This window comes from Glycine max, chromosome 8 (assembly GCF_000004515.6).
Source record: "Glycine max cultivar Williams 82 chromosome 8, Glycine_max_v4.0, whole genome shotgun sequence".
Classification (NCBI taxonomy): Eukaryota; Viridiplantae; Streptophyta; class Magnoliopsida; order Fabales; family Fabaceae; genus Glycine; species Glycine max.
In genome coordinates this window covers 20395483-20418832 of record NC_038244.2, presented here as the reverse complement: position 1 = coordinate 20418832, position 23350 = coordinate 20395483, and the positions used below count along the sequence as shown (strand labels likewise).

The 23350-nt window shown below is 34.6% G+C and overlaps 2 protein-coding genes across 3 annotated transcripts; one reads left to right on the top strand and one right to left on the bottom strand.

Moving 5' to 3' along the window:
- Positions 1-843: 843 nt before the first annotated feature.
- Positions 844-10326, top strand: LOC100804256 (TVP38/TMEM64 family membrane protein slr0305). 2 transcript variants are annotated; one of them, XR_005892641.1, is made up of 8 exons: positions 903-1444; positions 1513-1565; positions 1737-1829; positions 2116-2339; positions 4009-4075; positions 8790-8903; positions 9814-9934; positions 10049-10326. XR_005892641.1 is itself a non-coding variant. In XM_003531780.5 (7 exons), exons 1-7 carry the CDS (start codon positions 1012-1014, stop codon positions 9835-9837), a joined length of 1008 nt encoding a protein of 335 aa, XP_003531828.2. In that variant the 5' UTR covers positions 844-1011; the 3' UTR covers positions 9838-10326. The 2 variants fall into 2 exon arrangements, 1 of the variants encoding a protein (XP_003531828.2); XM_003531780.5 differs by having other exon boundaries at positions 844-1444; positions 9814-10326.
- Positions 10327-12343: 2017 nt separating this feature from the next.
- On the bottom strand, positions 12344-13624 carry LOC100803727 (50S ribosomal protein L18). The gene is made up of 2 exons (XM_003531779.4): positions 13378-13624; positions 12344-12903 (listed from the first exon to the last, which is right to left on the bottom strand). Exons 1-2 carry the CDS (start codon positions 13573-13575, stop codon positions 12508-12510), a joined length of 594 nt encoding a protein of 197 aa, XP_003531827.1. The 5' UTR covers positions 13576-13624; the 3' UTR covers positions 12344-12507.
- Positions 13625-23350: the final 9726 nt, after the last annotated feature.

Sequence of the window (23350 nt, the reverse complement as noted above, 5' to 3'; positions counted from 1 at the left end):
TTCGACAACAAAAACTAGAACTCCCCTGCTCCAGGCAATACAAATATACAAATGCCTAATAAAATTCCCCAAAGCTTGACTTGAACCAACCACATCATACAAACCAATATTAACAACAAAACCAAAGATGAGATTACCTATATGGCCTCTAAAAACACATCCAGTCGTAGTAGCATTACTAGGATGGCCTTGAATAGATCCATCGCAATTAAATTAAGCTTGTACGGACCACTAAGAGGATGTTTCCAACAAATAGTTTAATGAGTAAGAATTGTATCAGTATCACTTTCAAGCAAGTTATTGGCTGAATAATATTATACAAATGATTTTTTATATTCTCAAAGATCAACTTATTCCTGCACATACAGAGGTTATCCAGTATAACCACAAAAATAATAGACCGATCTCTTCCATCAACAACAAAATCAAAATTTAAATGAGAAATCAACCAATAATTAACATTATGATTATAAAACTAACTCTACAAATCCATCACAATTAAATTTGTAGTGACTGTTGAAGGAATGCGAAGTTTTTTTTTTTTTGAAGAAAAAGAATTAGGAAAAGTTAAGTTGACACAATGAAATTTATATATTTTTTATTTTTTAATAAAGAAGATGACACAATTTCTACTCTTACAAAAATAATAATAAATTTAGGATTAAATATAATTGTGGTCAATTAAATATTGACTCATATTAGTTTTAATCCTTAAAGAATGATTTCATTACATTTGATTCCTAAAATTTATAAAATTTCCCTTTAAAGTGATTTATATATTAAAATTAAGACTTTTATTTTTGTTATTTGAAGAGAGGGATAATAGGTTTGGGGAAGTGAAGTGTGGTTGTAAATGGGAACCACAAAAAAAAAAAAAAATAGAAAATAATAAAAAGAATTGAGTGTCCCGCGAGGCGAGAGGAAGAGAAGAGGGAGGGAGTTTCATGAACAATCTATTTGTGTTGTTGTTGGAATACTGAGCTGAGAGTGGTGGAGTCAGGATATCATATCATGTGCACTCTCTCACTGCCATGCCTCTCTTATTCTCTTCACACTCACACTTACCAGTCTGGACGCTTCTCTCCCCCTTGTTCTTTTATCTTCACACCTCATAGACGCTCTCACAGTCACTTCCTGACTCCATGCTCCTCCCTCAGACAGAGAGAAAGAGAGAGCAAAAAGCAACTAGGCAAGATCAACACTGCCCCGTCTGAGTCTGGCTTGAAGCGCTTGTTTAGTCCCAATAACAACAAGACCGAAGTCGAAGGTGACGCCCACGCCGACGCCGACGCTGACCTCGACTTCCAGGATGGAACCGCCTTGAAGGGCACCCTCTTGGCCGGTCTCTTGCTCCTCGGTGTTGTTGGCGGTTTTGCCTCCGTTGGCTATATCTACAAGGACCAAGTCAATTCCTTCTTGAACCACCTCTCCGTCTTCATTGAAGGTCTCTTTTATGTCTTGCTTTCTTTCCTTGTGTATCTGTCTCTGTCTCACCACCACTCCACCAACCAGGTTATGGTCCTGCTGGATATGCATTATTCGTTGCCGTTTATGCTGGATTGGAGGTATCATCCATGCATTATATTATATTTCATTCCATTTTCCTTTTTCCAAATTTAACCTCTCTCTCATACTATGACCATCTACTACATAACACCTTCAATTTCACATGCACATTTTCTTGCCCTCTCTACTCTGTAAATCAGAATAACTTTTCTTATTTAATCTTTTCCCAGATCCTTGCAATTCCTGCCATTCCTTTAACCATGTCAGCTGGACTTCTATTTGGATCTGTTGTCGGCACTATCATAGTCTCTATCAGCGGAACAGTGAGTCAATTTGGATCATATAGTTGACTGCATTATCTACAAATATTTTTAATTCTATTCATATTTTTAAGGTTAATTAATGCATAGTATGTTTTCATAGTATAACTTACAGTCAACAATTTGGTGTGCAAGAGCAAACAATTACTTAGAAGTGAATTATTGGACTGTTTAACATCATATTGTATTTCAAATTATTAATGGGGTAAAGAAGTATACAATTTTTGCGTGGTGCTAATTAATTCTAGTGCTATGTATGCTTTTAATCTAATATTTTAAGGCATTGTAGGTGGCAGCCAGTGTTGCTTTTCTAATTGCAAGATATTTTGCTCGTGAGCGAATTGTAAAACTAGTGGAAGGAAATAAGAAGTTTGTTGCTATTGACAAAGCAATTGGAGAAAATGGGTTCAGGGTTGTGACCCTGCTTCGTTTGAGCCCTCTGCTGCCATTTTCTTTGGGGAATTATTTATATGGATTAACATCTGTTAAGTTTATTCCATATGTATTGGGAAGGTATGGTGCTTATTACTTATCAATACAAATGATATACTGCTTTAGAATAATTTTTATTTTGGCGTAAATGTAATTTTTGTCCCCCTATTTTCAAAATCAGCAATTTTGTTCCCCATATTTTAAAATAGAGATATTTAGTCCTCATATTTTTCAAAATATGTCATTTTAGTCCCCCTATTTTAAATTAGAGACATTTGTGGCCCAAATTTAGTGACGTGACATGAGATTATTTATTTAATCTACGTCATAGTCAATGTTAATCTCTTAACCGTCTTGTTTTCAGTTTGACAGAAGTATCAAAATCTCGAATTTTACAAAAGTGGGGGACTAAATGTCTCTATTTTAAAATAAGGACTAAGATTGTGAATTTTAAAAAATATGAGGACTAACTGTCTTTATTTTAAAGTAGGGAGACCAAAGTTGCGGATTTTGAAAAATAAGGGACCAAAATTGCATTTAAGCCTTTTATTTTTTAACCTTGATAATATTTCACTTTAGAAAGAATAATTTCTATTGAAGAAAAGCTTTGGGCTCTAGGGGCATTAGCTTGCCTATTATATAAGCACTTAAGTAGGTTTTTGGTTAAGCTTATGTATGTGACTTATGCCCTCATGTGATATCTTCTTATTGAACAAATCCTTTAATTAAATTGCTTACCCAAATGCAACCTTTATACGTTGTCTTGAGTTCTTGTGTAAGCCATGCTAAATGGGTAAAAAAGAATATGAAAAAAACAAAATCATTTTATGCTTGATTGAGCTTATCTATTCTAATATAGAATGCCAAGAGTTGGATTTGGTGTTCACCATATGAATGTAGTAATCTTTTTTAGTCCCCCCCCTCTCCCCTTTGATAAGTAGGTTGTTGTTGTATGATAACAACAACATAGTCTTATCCTACTATGTGAGGTTGGCTACATGGATTACACAATGCCATTTGGTTCAATTAAAGACCAAAACTAAAGCTTTAAAGATATTATTAGTTATGAAAACCCTCATCTACTTCATATCCTTTTCTGCTTCACAGGACTAAAAACCGTATGATTGTCTGTTTAAAATTATAATGATAATTGGCTGGTAATGGAATTAATTGTTTCTTTCTTTTCAACATAGGACACTAATGAAACCTATCTTTTATATTCGTTCAATAGTTCATTTTCTAGAACATCCAGAGTTCCTTTTGATAGTTTTACTTATGGACAAGTCATTGAACTGCTCTGGCAACAATAATATAACCTCTTAAAAGCATAACTGGACTCTAAATTTTGACATGCAATATTGATAGCTTCATCTTGATTCTAGAGAAAATGGAATGGATCTTCAATGATTGTTAATGTGTTGTTTTTACGGACTGATGAAAATACTGAGAGCATTGAACATATGATCAGGTGCATATCTAAAAATATGTTCTGACAATTCCAACTAGGCACAGCTTCATGAAAATACCCTTGCTTTGGTCTTTGATTCACTGGAGTCTATGTTTTTATAAATTTCCATGATTAGTTGAAGTACAATATAGCTATACTGTGGTGAAATGCAGCTAACTTGAAACTGGGCATATGTTTGTCGTGTATCTATTTGGAACTATCCCAGTATGATTATCTGGAACTGCATTTGAACACATATAGTTCTCGTGAATTTCTGTCTTAAAACTGATAATTGTTATGCAGTTGGTTGGGGATGCTTCCAGGAACATGGGCTTATGTCAGTGCTGGTGCTTTTGGAAGAGCAATAATTGTGAGTTTGTACTTGTTTTTCTCCCAATTATTTTTACTAGTGGTTATTCAATCATCATTGGATTTTTTTTGCCTTTCCATTTGATTCATGTTTATGTTTTATTCTTTTCATCCTTTTCTGTGTTTGTTTCGTGGGAGGGGTATGAGATGATGAAAGAAATGGATGATGCTTAAAGACATTTTGATGTACTGTTAGGCATTGTTTCTAATGAAAATATTACTGCAATTTTGATTGCCAGTTTCATGAAAGCTTACTACAAAGCCAGTTTTATGAAAGCTTACTACAAAGCCAGTTTTAGATACCTATGGCAGAAACAAAGGAAAACCGAGAAGGTTAGGGCAATGAGGAGAATGTAATTGGTATATTCATTTTATTTGGGAGATGAATATGATCAGTGTCAATCATGTTTTGTAAGATCAGATTGTTCTGGGCTCTAGTGTACAAAGAAACCATTGCTGTTGATATTAGTGGTTTCTGGTTGATACTTTATGTTAGATGACAGCCATGATTGGAAGAGGTATCTGTTAGGTGGTGTTTAGTATAAGGAACAAGGTTATCAAATCGAGATTTGAATCGTGAATCATAATTTGTATTGAATATTGATATGCCTTGTATCAGTGGTGCCTACAGAGAAAGGAAGATGGAAGAAGAATAGTGAAATATCTGAGAGCAATGCTCCCCCAAAGTGTGAGAACCTCTCAACACTCTTTCTATTACTGATTACCAAAAGATACCCAAGGAAGATGGAAGAAGAATAGTGAAATATCTGAGAGCAATGCTCCCCCAAAGTGTGAGAACCTCTCAACACTCCTTCTATTACTGATTACCAAAAGATACCCCCTCCTCTACAATACAGCATTCCCTTATAACAGAAAACACTCACACCCACACTAACAAACTTCCACTACCACTAACAGACTCTGTAATTCCCTGACTGCCCCTCTATCCTTCTAGAATACCTTACTTATCAGCTTTGGGCATACGGTGATACACTTTGAAGGGCTTATCCCATTTAGAAGCCTGATTCCTAACAATACCACCCCCTCACACATTGGCCTTGTCCTCAAGGCTAAATGAAGGAAATCTGGAACGAATAGAGGATACTGATTCCCATGTAGCTTCCTCCACCAGCTGAAACTTCCAAAGGATCAACCTCTCTGCGCAACTACCTTCATTTTTACCTTCACGAGTGGCCAGCACTACTTTGGGAAAGGGGGAATCTAATACTTCCATAGTCAGACTAGGGGTAAAGCAAAAGCATTGGAATTAGCTGTCATGGATTTCTTAACCTGTGATACATGAAAAACCAGATGAACCTTTGCGGATTCTGGAAGTTTAAGCTTGTAGGCCACTTCTCCGACTCGGGATAAAATTTGAAACGGTCCAAAATAACGAGGTGAGACTTTGGGATTAATACGGCAAGCCACTGTCTTAGCATGTGAGTTTGGTCCTAACTCAACTCCAAAAGCTAGCTCAAGGGGTAAGGGTTGTCCCTCACTTATATACTCTAACTTGGCTTTATCTTTAGTCGATGTGGGACTTGGCTTTTTCCCAATACACTCCCTCACGCCCAGTACTTCTTGGGCTTGGTGCGTAGATAACATGGTGGGTGACCCTTTGAATTAATCTTGGATATACTCTGATATCATCTTAGATTCTTTAGAATGTGAGTTTAGGCCTAACTCAACCCCAAAAACAAGGGGTGAGGGTTGCCCCTCACTTATATACTCTAACTTGGCTCAGCTCTGCATCCTGCTGAATCTAGTTGCAAAGGGTAGGAAAATCCACCCATAATGGGCTGATAGTAATGGCCCCCAACTCCCCTGAGCTCATCTGTCGTGAAAGAGCATCAGTGGCCTTATTCTCCAGCTCAGGCTTGTACAACACTTCGAATTGGAACCCCATTAACATCACCAACCAACATTGCTGATCAGTGGTTGTGAGCCTCTGTTGTAGCAAATGATGCAAGCTGTTGTGGTCAGTAAAGACCTTAAAACTTCAACCTAAAAGGTAATGCCACTAGTGTTGCACTGAAAGGGCTAAAACCATTATCTCCTTCTCATAAACTGATTTTTCTTGTGCCTTAGGGGTCAGGGCTTTACTGAAATATGCAATGGGCCGACGATTTTGCATCAGGACAGCCCCAATTCCTCGGCCTAAGGAATCACATTCAATCACAAACTCCTGTGTAAAATCTGGTAATGCTAGAACTAGAAATGAGGCCAAACATTGCTTGAGCAGGGAAAAAACTCTCTCCTGCTCCTTGCCCCAAAGAAACCCTATTTCTTTGTTAATGCCATCAATGACCTGACCATTTTACCATAATCACGGATGAATCTTCTGTAGTACCCTGCAAGACCCAAAAATCCATGAATTTCTTTGGTGGAGGTTGGAATGGGCCACTCCAAACTGCGCGAACCTTCAAAGGATCCATTTGGACTCTTGCTGCAGAGATGACATGGCCCAGGTAATTGATGGAAGTAAGGCCAAATGAGCACTTCTTTCGATTCACCACAAAGGAGTGAAGGGCCAATATTGAAAGAACTTCATTCAGGTGTGATAAGTGTGTAGACCAATATCTGGACTATATACCAGAATATCGTCGAAGAAGATGAGCAGAAACCGGCAAAGGAGAGGTCGGAAAACAGCATTCATGGTTGATTGGAAGGTGGCTGGGGTGTTAATGAGACCAAAGGCCATCGCGAGGTACTCGTAATGACCATGATGAGTGTGAGAAGCTGTTTTGTGGTGGTATGCATACCTATAAGGTCACATGCTGACTGGGTTGGTACCGGGAAGCAAAGTAATGAAATCCAGGGAGGAAGGCCCTGTCGACGAAGGAAGACTGGCACATGAGAAGACAACACACTTTGCAATTCTGGAGGCAGTTCAATGTCAGGGGGACGTGTAGGGATAGAGTCCTCCAAAGCCAACCTCTGGAGCATTCCTTGGAGTGCAGGGGTTCAAGGGCGCTCGTGTAGATGGTATCCCTGCAACAAGGCTGTTTGGTCGTGATCATCGAGACTAATGGTTTTCCTTTGCCAATCAATGGTAGTCCGTCCCACAGTTTAATGATACGCCTTGTATCAGTGGTGCCTGCAGAGAAAGGAAGATGGAAGAAGAATAGTAAAATATCTGAGAGCAATGCTCGCCTAAAGTGTGAGAACCTCTCAACACTCTTTCTATTACTGATTACCAAAAGATACCCCCTCCTCAACAATACAGCATTCCCTTATAACAGAAAGCACTCACACCCACACTAACAAACTTCCACTACCACTAACAGAGTACTAACATACTCTGTAATTCCCTGACTGCCCCTCTATCCTTCTAGAATACCTTACTTATCAGCTTTGGGCCTACGGTGATACACTTTGAAGGGCTTATCCCATTTAGAAGCCTGATTCCTAACAAATGTAAAATTCAAAGACAATGAAAATTACTTCAAATATCATATAGATGATATGTGAACTAGAAATAGTTAAAACAAGTCGACTAGAAGTCTTATCAACAAAAAAGAAGTAATTTGTGAATTTGTGAAGCCTTTATTTTAGAAGAATGTATGCATTGAATGAGTGAGTGACAAATAAAGTAGTGGAATAATCAAATATGATGAATTCAAAAGTGTTCCTTCAATTCCTTTTCATTTAGCAATGTAAACTTATTTGACTTTTCAATTTTTTCATGGCAGTTGATGAAAGAAAAGTTTTAAAAAAAATATAACAAATTGTTGAAAAAATAATGAAAAGTTAAAACAAACCATTAATACTTTTTTTTTAATTTATTTACAATCTAAGCCAATTCCTAATGTAGTACAACTGCTATATACTTAGCCCAATTTGACTAATAACACTGTAAGTCTCCTAAAATGAGAATCCTAATATTCTAAAAAGGTGGTTAAATTATAGTTGGTTAAGTCATCTGCTTTGCTACATTATTTACTGTGTGGGTTCACAACAGATTCTCCTATGACAATAGGATTACACAAAGGTCAACTTTGAGCACCTACCTATGTCTTGGATGTGCTTACTGAGTATATCCAAGAGTTGGTGTCACAATGTATGCTTGTTGTAGTTGATTTGGTCCCAGTTGAAGAGTTGAGAGAGGAAATAAATGGATAGTTATGGAGACAAGCTTTGGAAGCACATGACTTTTGATTAAGTAGGAGTCAAATAGAGCACATAAAATTCAGGTTAAGCACAAGGCACATCAAACTAGCTTAGAGGTGAAAACTGGAGACTATACCATAATACAAGTCACACGGCATAAGTATATTGGGTCCACCGTACAAAACAACAAAGAAATAGAGAGATCTAAACCATTGGATTTAAGCAAGGTGGTTACACTAATATTCTAAGTAAATCCTAGTGTAGTACAGCTGGTATAGGCCAAGCCCAATCAGGCTAATAATATTGTAAGACTCCTAAAACAATAAGAATCCTTATATTCTAACAGGATGGTTAAAGTTATGGTGTTGCTTGAATCATCTGCTTTGTTACATCGCTTACGGTTTTAAAATGCAATAGTATATTAGCCAGGGATTGCTTGCCCGCAGAATATGTACAAATCTTGTGTGTTAACTGTTAAACTATATTGGCATGACTTCTTTGCCCTTTTCTTTTGCAATTCATCAAATTAATGGTTTTACTTTAGTATTAATTGTGGATAGAGAGTAGATTGTCTCTTTAATGTAATTACTGCTTCTACATTTCAGCAAGATGAATCTGAACTTAGTAATATATTTGGAGGAAACAGTCAGTTGCTAACACTGGGGCTGGGACTGTTGGCCACTGCATTAGCTGCTGCATATGTCACACGACTTGCAAAGGTATTCCTGTTATTCACATCAGAATGAATGAACATATATTTGTTTTTGTCTTTTTTCCATAATATTTAATATCGGATAGAAACAAATATGAAAGCTTTTCCTCTTATTGTCTCAGCGTCAGTGTCAATACTTAGGACAAAGTTTAGATTTTGTTTGGTTAAGATGAAAAGAATTTGAGTATTGACCATTTGGGAGCAATTAGTTGTTTAGATAATTTTTCTTTATCTTGGGGGGAAACAGGCATAACATGTTAAAATTCTGTATGTGATTGATCACATACAATCCTTCTTTTTTCTTTGCTTCTGTGATGGTTAATAATCAGTTATATAGGATGTCTTGAGGTTGGGTAATTATTGAGTAAGTTTCGTGAACACAATTTGCTTTTGTGACTTGACTTTAGGCTGTTGGCTAGTTTATACCTTATATTTGAATCTGAGTATGAGATATAAATTCTACATGATTAAATTCCGTTGTTTCTTTTTAATCATCATTTTCTCTTTTCACCATAATCTTTTTTTTTTTTTTTTTTCATTTCTTCAAGATGTCTGTGTGTTCTAATAATTACCATTCTGCAAATTCCTGATAACAATGGAATACTGCCCTTATAGTCCTGACGAACGTTCAAACCAGGGCAAGGCCAACTTTCCTCTTTCAGCCAATCTTCACCTTCCCACAACCCCTCTCTCCTGGAGTTTGTAATAATGATAATTGATAAGTATGCAAACACCCACCATTCTATTTCTAGAAGTCACTGGCTCACTTGCTTTCAGATTAGTAACGACAAGACAATACTACTGTTGCAATTTACTTGTTTCTACCTTGTACAAGCTGTTGCATTACTTTCTCAACCATCATTAGTTAATGCCTGATCTAACTCGCCAATAAGCCTTTTTTTAACGTTATAATGCAGGATGCTATAAAGGACATTGAATAGATCCGCTAGACAGTAGACACAACCCAGCATTTGGGAATGAAGACAAATCCACATGAATAGATTGGGAAACGAATAAACCATCAATTCGGTCTTTTAAGTATTACTCTTTCTCTAAAGTCTTTGAAGTAATGAAATTATATAAGTAGTCCCTAAGGTATTTTGAATGTTCATCAATTTAATCCCTACTTTGATATTTTTTACTAACTTCCAGGAACTAGTTTGAAGGATTGTTCGATGCTTGAAAGACTATTTAGCATGATTTTTAATACTCGAGGGATTACTTATATAATTTGTTTACTTTAAGGACGATTTAGAAGAGAAAGTAATATTTTAAGGAGGAAATTAATGGTTTGTTCATTGGAAACTGATGTCTTCGTAAATAAACATCAATTATGATAGATGAAAGAGAACTAAGGAAACAGATAGACCCAGCATGTCCCTTGTAAATTACAGTATTCTTATTGAACTCAGGTAGGATCATTTTGTTTCTTTTGCAATGCCCCCTTCTTACATAATTATTACATTGCACGAACAGTTTACCTGCGTCATTTATAAAATTACGACGCATTAATTTCTTAACGGACAGCTTGGGACAATTCACATTTTATTTAAAATGTTTCCTTTGTAATTAGTATCAAGTTCAATCAATGGTTTGGTGCGATCCATGTAACTGATACCGTCTTGTAAGATAAGACTTGTGTTGTTTCTTTTGTAATTACTCATCCACGAATAAAGGGTGCGGACTGCAGAGAAATAATGGGTAAAAACCCATGGCAATGTGTGTTGATTTTTATTGTGCAAATTAGAGAGAATTAACTCTGGTTTTAGTCGAAAAAACGCCCTTGTGATACGGTGCAAAATTTTGTCTTATCTTCAAAATGATTTGTGGGGTTTTATGGGTTTAAGTTTAACTAAGATTGTTCATAAACTGAAATGCAAAAAATCAATAAAAATATAAAAACAAAACAATTGAAAACTGAATAAATTGAAATTTGAAAAAATTATTATTTTTTAATTGGAATGAATTTGATTTGATTTTGAAATCCAATCAAAACTAGACATATGCTTATTTTTTATTTATAAAATTATTACTTCATTCATGTTTATATTTTTAAAACTATCAAATAATTTATACTTATGGAAAAATGTTTTAAAAATTATTTGAGTTATACAAATGTAATTTTAAAGTTATAATTTTTTAATAATCCTTTTATATATATATATATATATATATATATATATATATATATATATATATATATATATAAGTTTATATGTGTTCTTATTACACTATTCTTCTTATCCTTTCTTCTCATGAATTCATCATCGAAGTATGAAAAAATATATGAAAAGAAATGTGAAATTTACCAATTCATAAAAAGAGAGGATAGAAAGAGTAAAATAATAAGAGCATGTATAAACTTATATATATATATATCATTTGATTATTTTTTTGTTGTCTAATTTTTATAAAATTTGACATAAATGATCTTAATAATATATAGATATAATTTAATGATTGGATCAATAAAAATCATATTTTATATCAAGTTATAAAAATGGTGCAATAGTTATCAAAGTTACACTGATGTATTCTCTTATATATCTATCGATTGGATGATAAATTAAGAAAAACTAAAAGAATTGTTTTAAATGTATTTTTTCTTCAAAACCGATGCAATCCTTTTTGCAAACCCCTAATGTTAACATAGACAAAACCCCAAAATCTCTACAATAATGTTCTTTTCCTTCCTAAATTCTTTATTCTCTCTCACCTCCTTATTATAAACAACTAAGAACATCTATAATACATAGTTATTTAGATGGGTTACTTATCATAATTTTATAGACCTTATAATTTCACATAAATTTAAACCTTCTACATGAAATTCATTCCAATGCTAAGGTTGTTGAAGTAAGTGATTAACTTAATTTTAAATTCTTATCATGCTTGAAAAATATTTTATTTACGATATAAATGTGTTAAACAACGATGTTTATATAAGCAACATCATGTAATTTGCTCTAGAAGAAAAAATGATTAAGCAATGTTGCTTAAAATATTACAACTTATGTAAGCACTCCCACTGGAGATGTTCTAAGAGCTACAATGCATAATTGCTTATCATAATTTTGTCTCTTTTAATTCCATATAAATTTAAACATTTTAAACAAAAATTCACTCCAATGCTAAAATTGCTAAAATGAGAGTGTAAATTAATTTTGTGATCTTACAATGCTTAAAAATATAATGTTGTTAAACAATGCTTATATAAGCAACTTTATGTCACATGCTCCAATGGAAGGAAAAAAACCCTTAAGTAACATTGCTTAAAATTAAGCAACTCATATAATGGAAGAAAAAAAACCCTCAAGTAACATTGCTTTAAATTAAGCAACTCATATAAGCACTCTCATAAAAGATACCCTAATGTGTTTGAATAACACAAAATCAATTCTGCCCCCACAAAATCATAATCATAAAAAAAAAAAGTAGAAACGATTGTTTGTTTGTCGTTTTACCTTCACCATGAATATAAGAAAAATAAATTGGCTGCCCATAAAGCTAATCCAAACACACCATAAAGCAAACTAATGCACAAATGAACCATAAACAATCAAATAGATTCGAAACATACATTAAAACGGCTAATTTGATAGGAAATGAGCTCAAACAAAAATAATCCCGTTTTCCTTAATAGTATCAAGAACGATCCCTAGTCTGCCTTCAATCCTTTCATCCTTTCTCGGTTCATAGGCCACTGCATACACATCAGCTTCCATTGATCGTTCAGCAATAAGGTTTCCAACTACTCTACAAGCGTTATGATCTATCAAGGATGGAAGGGAGTTTCGAAGATCCTTGGCGTTTGTGGTAGCAACACATATCACTTTGCTTGTTCCTCGGTGTACCACTTTTGCATGAATAAATCTTTTGGAGAAGAAAACATTTAATAAGAACGGTCTCATGTACATGTCTGTCCTCTGCTTCCACGATTTCCTGTTAGGTTTCTTTGCAGCTTCACCTCGAGATCTTCGGGTCCAGGCAGCTCGAATGAAAGAATCCTGCAAATGCAAATATCAAGATTTAGAACTACAATGCAACTGATTTCATAATTCAAAATCCCTTATATTTTGAAAAAAGAAATCAAGTCCACAACGAAGGTACTTATAATAAAGTATAGGCAATTCAGAATCAGAATATTATAGAGCATATGCCATGCCATGCCATGATTACAGCCAGCCATAGCAAGCATAACGCATCAAAATTAAACTTTCTGAGACAGAGCCATGTTAGAATCACAAGTCAAAGTAATAATATTGTTACTGTGAATGAAGTCTAGGTCCCTCTTTCTACAGTATTCTAACTAACAGTAACAGAGGGAGAGATGAAAATTGAGTCAATTCATGCATTCATTCCCAATGCCCATCTCATCTCACCCTTTTCTTCTAACATCAAATCAAATCAGACAGATTAAAGTGAATTAGAAGCGATAATTAAAAATAAAACAAAAATAAGGAAGGAGAGCAGTTAGTTACATGGGAGCGTGAGGGATTGGGAGGGTTTATGCCGGAGGAGGAAGAGCGAGAAGCACTTAAAGTTAAAGTGGGAAATGAAGAAAGCCATGAAAATGAAAACGAACTGGGAATGGACGTGCGAGTGCGAGTGCGAGACGGTGGAAGTCGAGGCAGCGGAGAGGAGAGCGACGCACATGCTGTTGCTGAAGACCAACCCATCTTCCTCTTCCTCACTCTTGGCCCTTTACTTTTCTCAGTCTTTAGCTTTTCTTTTATTTTTGGATAAATAGCTTATTTAAATAGATCTTTTTTACTTTTGCACACAGGAAATCTTATATAATTACGTAAGTAAATTCTTTGGATTAAATTTAATAATCAATTTCAATGTTATGACAAATTAATTTACATTTAAAAAGATATAAAAAATAGTAGGTATTTTATCAAATAAATATCTAAGAGGTCTTTAATTATTAATTAAATATAAAAATAAGGGAGTTGGAAGACTCTAGTTTAGGATGGAAATGAAAGTTTTGAGTGCTGCTAGGTGCATCCAGCAAAATTTATAAATGACAAAAATATTCTTGGCATTTTTTTTCATTATAAAAGCCTTTTTTTCTCTGCGCTTCACATAGCTATCATTTTTGTTCGCTGTTTTTCTCTGTTTTTGTGGTTTTCGAACGACATTGTCTCCGGTTCGTTGTGAATGGTTAGGTACGATGAAGGTGAAGGTGCGTTGTGGTGGTCGACGGCGGCAAACAAGGTACGCAGAAGGTGGTGGCTGTGTCGCGAACGTACGGATTACTTACGGATCAAGTTGATCTGTAAGAATAACTATTTTTAAATTTTGATGTTTTTTTAATTTAGTTTCCATTTTTTTTAAATTCTTAATTTGTTTGTATGACCATTTTTTGTTTGAGTTGGTTAGATGGACGAAGATGAGTGGATGTATGAAATAATGTCTGAACAAGCGGATATGGATTATGAAAATGAAGAAGCATGTGGTGCGAATGATCCACATGTTGATTGTTCGGATGCGTTCAATACTTCTCAGGTTATAATGTTAATGTTTGTCACAAATTTAATAAAATGAATACTGGTAGAAAACTTAAATTATGTGGATTGCTTTGTAGGTGTTTGAGTGTCGAGATGATGTTTTACGGTAGGCTCGATTCGTTGCTCATGAAAACAGATTTGTGGCGGTGATTTTAAGGTCAGATACAAACACAGGTAGTAGAGGAAGGACTACGTTTGTGTTAATTGGTTATGAAAGGAGTAGCGAGTATAGGTGTAGGAAAAAAGAATTTATCCGAAGAGATACTGGGACTAGGAAATGTGGGTGTCCCTTCAAGCTTCGTTGCAAGCTAGTGGTTGGAGGAGAAGGCTGGATGGTGAAGTTGATTTGTGGAGTGCATAATCATGAATTGGCCAAGTCATTAGTTAGACATCCATTTGCGGGGCGATTGACTAAAGCTGAAAAAACACTTATTGCTGATATGACGAAGTCCATGGTGAAGCCAAGCAATCTTGAAATGCAACATCTGATGAAGCTTCTTGAACGTGATCAGTATATTCATTGGCACAAAATAAAGGATGAAGACGTGGTTCGTGATATCTTTTGGTGTCACCCTGATGCAGTAAAGTTAGCATGTAATTTGGTGTTTTTGATAGACAACACCTACAAAATAAACCAGTACAGACTCTCACTGCTCGATTTTGTTGGGGTGACACCGACTGGGACGACATTCTTTGCCGGTTTTGCATATGTGGAGGGTGAACGCATTAATAATTTGGTTTGGGTTTTACAACGCTTATGAGGCCTTTTTTTAAAGCGTGATGCCCTCCCTGGAGTTATTGTCACTGACAGAGACCAAACATTGATGAATGCAGTGAAGGCTGTATTTCCTGATTGTACAAATTTGTTGTGCAGCTTTCACATAAACAAGAATGTGAAGGTCAAATGTAAATCACTAATTGTGCAAAAAAATGCTTAGGATTATGTCATGGATTGTTGGGGATGTCTGACTGATTGTCCTTTAGAACAACAGTTTGATGAATGCCTAAAGAAGTTCGAAATGGCTTGCGCACCTTGGCCAATGTTTGTTGACTATGTCAAGGAAACATGGATAATACCACACAAGGAAAAATTTGTTTCCGCCTGGATTAATAAGGTGATGCACTTAGAAAACACAACAACAAACAGGTATGAAATTGTTCAACTATTTCTATTAACGTTGATGAATTAATAGAATTGTATTATTGTATATGTTTATTTTTATTTGTGTATTTGAAATGTAGGGTTGAATCTGCTCACTTGTCTTTAAAAAGACTGTTACAAAATAGCCTTGGAGACTTATGCAATATGTGGGATACAATGAACAACATGATTACGTTGCAGCACACGGAGATTAAAGCATCATTTGAAACAAGTACACATGTTGTTGGACATGTGTTCAAAAAAAACTTATACAAGAGGCTTCTTGGAATGGTTTCAAGGTATGTTTTAAATCAAATTACTGCTGAATTAGAGTGTGTTGACTATGCTGGCAAGAATCCCTCAAGTTGTGGTTGCGTGGTGAGAACCACGCTTGGTCTTCCTTGTGCTTGTTAGCTATCCAAATATGTTAGTGGTTGCATCCCACTGGATTCAATCCATATGTTCTGGAGGAGACTAAGTTTTTCAGACCAAGGGTTATCTGAGCCCGAGGTGAGCATCAAGGAAGTAATGGAAACAATATCCAAAAGATTCGAAGAACTCGATGTGTCCTCCTCCAACAAAGGTTAACACAAAGGGGGCACCAAAGAAGGCTATGAGCAGGAACCTATGGTCAACAAAGCGCGATCCATCTTACTGGGAGTATGTAGATGCCTTTGAATCTATGCAAAATAGTAATTTGTCGGTGAGGCGTACTGCGTCATCCTCTGAGAAACCAAATTGAAGAACGACGATGCCCATGTTGGACCAATTTTAGTCATTTATGCACGACTTCATTGATAACATTGTTGATGTCAAAATTGATGGTAACTTTGGATATTGGTCGGTTGCCGATTTATTAGGTATAGGTCAAGACTCTTGGTCGGTGGTCCGCAACCATCTGCTTAAAGAACTTGCCGAATTCTCAGAAGACTATATCAAGCTCTTTGGTGGCACGAAGAGATTTGAGGAATTAAGGATGTCACTACTTGTTGATGGGTTAACCAAGGTATGTAATTTATGTATTTGATTTTTAAGACTTAACTTTGAAATTAAGTTTGATGTGTATATTTGTTTCATTCAGGTGACTACGGATAAGTGGATGGATATAACGGACATGGGACATGTCATTGCATCAAGGTATAACATAATCGTTGTATCCTTGTCTAAACAATAAAGCACGACATTCTTTCCACTTAGAAGTCAACACTGCCCTGTCTCAGCCCTAGTAGCCTCTACAGAGACCATCAATAAGTCCACCAGCATCTGAATCGCTTCATCCACGTGCAAGGGCTGAAAGGCATGCAAGTTGCCAACCACGGGCAGATGCAAAAGTGACGAGACGTCATCCAACGTGATCGTCACCTCTCACACAGGGAGATGGAAACTAGACGTCTCCCGGTGCCACCGCTCGACAAACGAGGACAAAAGTCCCTGATCGCCAGTGTCTACCGAACGCGCGATCAGAGGACTTAGTCCTGTCCAAGCAACTAATCCCTCAATGGTAGGGACAGGCCTGCCTAAACTATGGACCTTCCTCCTATGAGAGGATAACTTCAACTCAAGACGCTCCTGAATTGAAGTATAAAGGAACGCAAAATTCGCTAAAATCATCATTTAAAGGAAAACTAATTTCAATCATAAAGTATAATTAACAAGTAACTAAAAATAATTATTATAAATACATCTCCCGTCCATACGCTGCAAGCAACGTGATCTGCATATTGGGTCAGCACGGATAGGTCGCTCAGACCACCTGGAAATCCCTCATGCTTATCCTCAGCAGCCTGCGCGCCTATGTCTGTAGGAATGTCTGCCCCAGTGTCCTCTACATCAGCTGGTGCCATCGGGTCATCCGGAAATACGTCAGCCTCTACATCTGGCACAGGGAGCATTGGCTCATCGTGCGCCACAGTCACAGGTACTCACTGTCTCCGTGCGGATGCGGTAGGCCGTCGACGCTGCGGAGCATCATCGGAATCATCACGATCTCCTCTACCCACACCTCTGCCAGTAACATGACCTAAGGCACGACCTAATCCTCTGGTCCTAACCATGATCTACAAATGAGTACTGCAAATTCCATCACTGATTTCATTCACTCAAATTTCATTGGTCTAACGCAAATTTCATTGACTCAAAGTCATGCAAGTTGTCATGATTTAATTGAATGTAGGGTTGTCATTCACTCAATTATTTATTTTCAAAGCTGTCACGATTTCATAAGATGGGAATGTAAAATACTGGGATGTTGCATCACATTCATCATTTTTTAATTATCTTCATTTGTGTGCATTAATGTTAAAATTACTCTCAAAACCAAAGTTTTTATTCATGTGCATGTTTTGGTCTTTGTAACAACTATTTGTGCCTATAACAAGTTACTTCTATGACAAAGTCTGCACATTGTTCCTTCTTTTTAGGACAAGTCTAATGTTTAGATTTAAAAGCTAACATATAATAGACAAAGAACACTCAACCTCAAACATTTTGGCTTAAATCGAGCTTCATATAAGTGCTTCATTCAATTTTTGGATCAAAATCAATTTCTTGCAAAACAAAGGTCTAACAAATTCTTGCATGTTAGCTAACTTTAATCTTTGGATCAAAAACAATTTTCCTAACTTGCTACTCAATTAAGTTGCTTCACTACTTACTCTAAATGACAGCAACAACTACAAAAGACATTGGTAATAATAGAAGATATAAGACTAATCTTGGAAATAATATTAAAACATCTACATCACTAAGCGGTCAAGACTCAAGACCTTTATTCTTATCAACTAGATTCTACTAATTAAATTTGAATTTTAAAATGAGGCACAATAAGCCTGTGCATTGTCCTTATTTAAATTTTAATATGCACTCCAATGATGGCTTTCAGCAGAGCTGATCCATGACCGGCAATATATTCAACTAGGAAAGCAAATCAAATTATAAAAATATATGTATTTTTCAACAAATAACCGTTTCAGGACCTAAAGAATTGTCCAATGCACCTGTTGTTTTCTATATCAGATGTTATTTTTGTTGTCCAATCAACCATTGTGACTACTAAGGTCAAAATAAACAAAAAAGTAACTTTTACTAAACATTGACTAACAGTCTAACACTGTACAATTAGTATACGCTTTTAAATCTATGCTTTCACCCATCTACTTGTTCAAGCTGACCTGGGACCATTAGATAACTAAACACCAAAATATATGCCATATAAGAGAGGATTCTTATGAGCATTTTCTCAGATCACAGAAACTGAAGTTGGTCCATGTGATATTGTTAAATGGTTAAGAAGGGTTGGTTTAACATGTTTAAGAAGCTCTTTTTATGAGACACACGTTCCGCACAAGAGAAGGTAAAATGTTCTACCTCTTTGACTAAAATTCTTTTTCAAAAAATTGTGCTGCTCAAGAGACATAAACCCCTTTTTTTTTCATAAGGAGAAAAGAAGAAGGCTTGGATATTTGGGAGGGTCAAGACCAAGAGATTGCCTTCAATTACAACTCAAAACTAGGCCAACATGACCAAATTGTTGTGAACTAAATATACTGTGCATAGTAAACCAAAAATGTAGTGTCCATAGTAAAATTTAATTCAAACCAAAAAAGCCCCAACGGGTTCCAAGAATATAATATACAACATCACAGTTAACAATGCTCTTGCTAAATTGACAAACCAAATTGTGACAACAATCTAATAAGAATCCTCCAAATTACAGATATTATTTAATCTTCTACCAAAGTAATACACAATGTTGAAAAAAAAATTCTATAATATATAAAGTACATACAATTCAGACTTCAAACAAACACCTTGTGAGAAAGAAACTCAATCCACCAACTTAATCAGTAACCTGCAAATTTCAGAACAAAAAGACACCAAATTCAAATGTTATTGTATTCTACGAATAATCCCCCAAATTTCAAAGTATTATAAACTAACCCTAAATCCAACTCACTATTTTTTAAATATTTCCCAATTTTAAAAATTAAAGATGAAACTTACGGATCAACTGGATCTGTAATCTTCACTTCTACTAACAAGTTTTTACGGATCACCTATAAAATGTTTACGGATTAAATAACAACGCCGAAAATTGAAGACGAAGAGCTGTTTACCTCAATAATGCCGACGCGGAGGGAGAACACCACCCTCAAAATGCCTAGGCTACTCAACACCAACGAGCTCCACGATTGTAGAACACAGACTCCCAGCACAGAGGAAGAAGACGACGCTCACGGGGGGAACGCGACACGGAGGACCTCGACGGTAGGTCAAGCTTTTCTGAAACCAGCAACCACTTCATGCAAACAAAACGAAAGGAAGAAGAATGCGGCTGAGGTGAGGTCAGGGGTGAGGAAGGAGACCAAAACCACTCCACGCCAGCAAAGAAGAAGAGAAAATGGTGAGAGGTCACGAGGAAGAAGAAGGCCAACGCGGGAGGGAAGGAGGGAGAGAGATGAACCATTTTTTTTTTTAAATTAAGCCAGGGGTACAAAGGTATTTTTGCATCAACTGTTGGGTGCACCAGCAAAAATGCTGGGTGCACCTAGCAGCACTCGAAAGTTTTGGATAATGTTCTTCGGGTAAGTTAACTTGGTCTTTTTTATTGGTTTGAATTTGTTCATTCATTCAATCATAGTTTATACATTAATTAACTTTAGCTTAATACTTATGAAAGTATGGATGTGGCACTTAAGAAGGATCTTAATGTAACATCCAAAAATTTTAATATAATTATTGTTATTAATTTTAGTATAAAATTATTAGTATAAGAACTTATTTGAATTAAAGGTTTAAAAAATTATTACTATTGTAAAGATTATTACAGTAGTAATATAATATTGTATATAAGTTTGAATCAAATATTTGTTATATTTGAATTAAAAGATTTTTAGAACGATCTAAATCTTATCATGTTTTATCTTAATATATCTTGAAAGAAAATAAAATATTAGATATTGTTAATAGTTAGATAAATATAGATAATAGATTGAAAAATATAAAGAAAGATTTGGTCCAACCAAATCTATTAATAATATATCTTGTGACTCAATGTTAATAAGATACTCTTGTACTTATATAAGGATAAACAATTCAATTTTCTTGAAAAAATAGTAACATACTCTTGCACTTATATAAGGATAAGTAATTCAATTTAATTAGAAAATTAGTAGAGTGTGTAAGATTGAAAAGAAGGAAGCAACAAAAAGAATAATCTTATTGAGTCAGTAAACTGAGAAAAAAAATAATAAGCAAAGGACGCAAATTATTGTGCTTCAAGACGTAAGTAAAACAACTTTTTTTTTCTAAACTTCCATAGTATAAGTACATAATAAGGATTGAATTATATATATGAGTTGTGTGTGCACGTGTGCATGTGTGTTGGTGTATTCTTCACATGATTAATTGGTATGAAATTATGGTACTGATATGATGTGATATTGAGGATAATTATGATTAATGCAAATGGTTTAAGAATTTATTTAACAAATGTGTGTCGGTGTATTCTTCACATGATTAATTGGTATGAAATTATGGTACTGATATGATGTGATATTGAGGATAATTATGATTAATGCAAATGGTTAAGAATTTATTTAACAAATGTGTGTTGGTGTATTCTTCACATGGTTAATTGGTATGAAATTATGGTACTGATATGATGTGATATTGAGGATAATTATGATTAATGCAAATGGTTTAAGAATTTATTTAGCAAATATTTGAAATGACATTTTCTTATTATTTTGAGAGTCATACATAAGTGCAAATATACATGTTTATATAAATTGGATTAAGCACAAGCCAAAACATGTTGATACATGATTCACAATCTTAATTCAAGGCACATGAACACATTTATAACACCCACACACACAATTCAATCTTCAACTATGTACCTATACCATGGAAAGTTTAGAAGAAAAAAAGATTTTTTTACTCACCTCTTGAAACACAATCATTCACATTCTTTGCTTATTATTCCTTTTATCTATTTACTGGCTCAACAAGATTATTCTCTTTGTTGCTTCTTTCTTCTCAATCATGTATGCTTTACTCATTTTCTATTTTTTAAGAGAGACTAACTATAAGTTCTAGGAAAATTGAATGATTTATCTCTATATAAGTACAAGAGTATGTGATTAAGATTGAGTCACATAAGATATATTGTAAATAGATTTGGTTGGATCAAATCTTTCTTTATCTTTTTTTACTCTATTATCTGGATAAATCTTTAAATCATTTTCAAGGATCTCTAATTCAAATATAACTAATATTTGATTCAAACTTGATATACAATATTATATTATCACTATAATAATAATCTTTACAATAATAATAATCTTTTAATTCTTTTAATTCAAATAATTTCTTATACTTATAATTTTTATACTAAAATTAATAACAATAATTATAATAAAATTTTAGAATGCTACACATAATATAACATGTACACTTAATACATAATTGTTTAGGTTATCTTTCAGAACTTAATTAAAAGGGTTGTGATGTCTACAACTGATTCCCAGGAAAAAAAAAGGTTTTCATCCTACTAAAATATGTTTTGCATTCCTGTAAATATAACTATAACTTTTTTTTATATTTTTAGTTCTTATAAGTTTATGTGTGTTTTTTATATTATTTTTTTATAATCTTCATCATTCAACTCTTAAAAAAATATTGATGTGATTAATAGTGATCATATCATTAAATAATAGTTAAAATGTCCCATTAAAAGTGACACATAATCAAATATCATGTTATAAAAAGTGTCACATCATTTTTTTAAATTAAATATTAAAATAAAATTAAACATTATAGAAACTAAAAATTAAGAAAATAATTTACAAGAAATAAAAGTAAAAAGCCATATATTTACAAAGACAACTATTTCAGCTTTAAATATTCGTATAAAATAAAGACTTGAATTTCAAAATACCTCGTACATACTCGAAATAAAACATTTCGTAAATGTTACATGAAACTAACTAACAAAATTCTGGAATAGTCAATTTTGAATAAAACTTTCATCATTTTCATAAAAATGAAAAAAAAATTGTGTTTCACAATAATAATTTAATACATCAATAATTAGTGTAATTAAGTAAAGCACTTGACAAAATAAATGCTGGATAAAATAATCTTGCATACCAATTAGTAAATATTGTGCTAACCTTGTGACACCACAAACCTTATGTTGAAAATAAGCACCAATGTGTCAAAGTATAGTATAGGACATGTTAATAAACTAGTATTCAATAATAGATACATTTGAAACAAAACACACTCCCTAGACCCTAGTTAGCCAATACTAAAACACTACCCTACACAATTACTGACACGACACCCACAAAGACTTTATGTTCTACAAGCTAGTTAGGGTCTACAAACCAAAAACATATGTCTACGGTTATGAGATGTGCGAATGCAAGGACCCTGTCAAGCCACACGCCTTAGATCAACCTTTTGTCGAAGGCTATACATCTAGCTGGCTAATCCAACCATCGTCCTATCTCAAAGAATCCCACGCTCAAGACTAGCCTGGGTATGGTCACCATGTTGTAGAGTCACTCACGTCCAAGGGAAGTCAATGAACAATGATGCAAACAAAAGGAATAATAATCTGCTCCCGCGAACGCAACCATCATAACAACAAACAAACAAACAAACACGCAGAAAGATTAAAATTGAACTGGAACGTTTACATGCAGAAATTTGAGCAAATAGAAGAGTTCAACTCCTAAAATAAACGTAAACCCGATACAGCAGCTGCACCTTGAAACATCAAACATCAAAGCC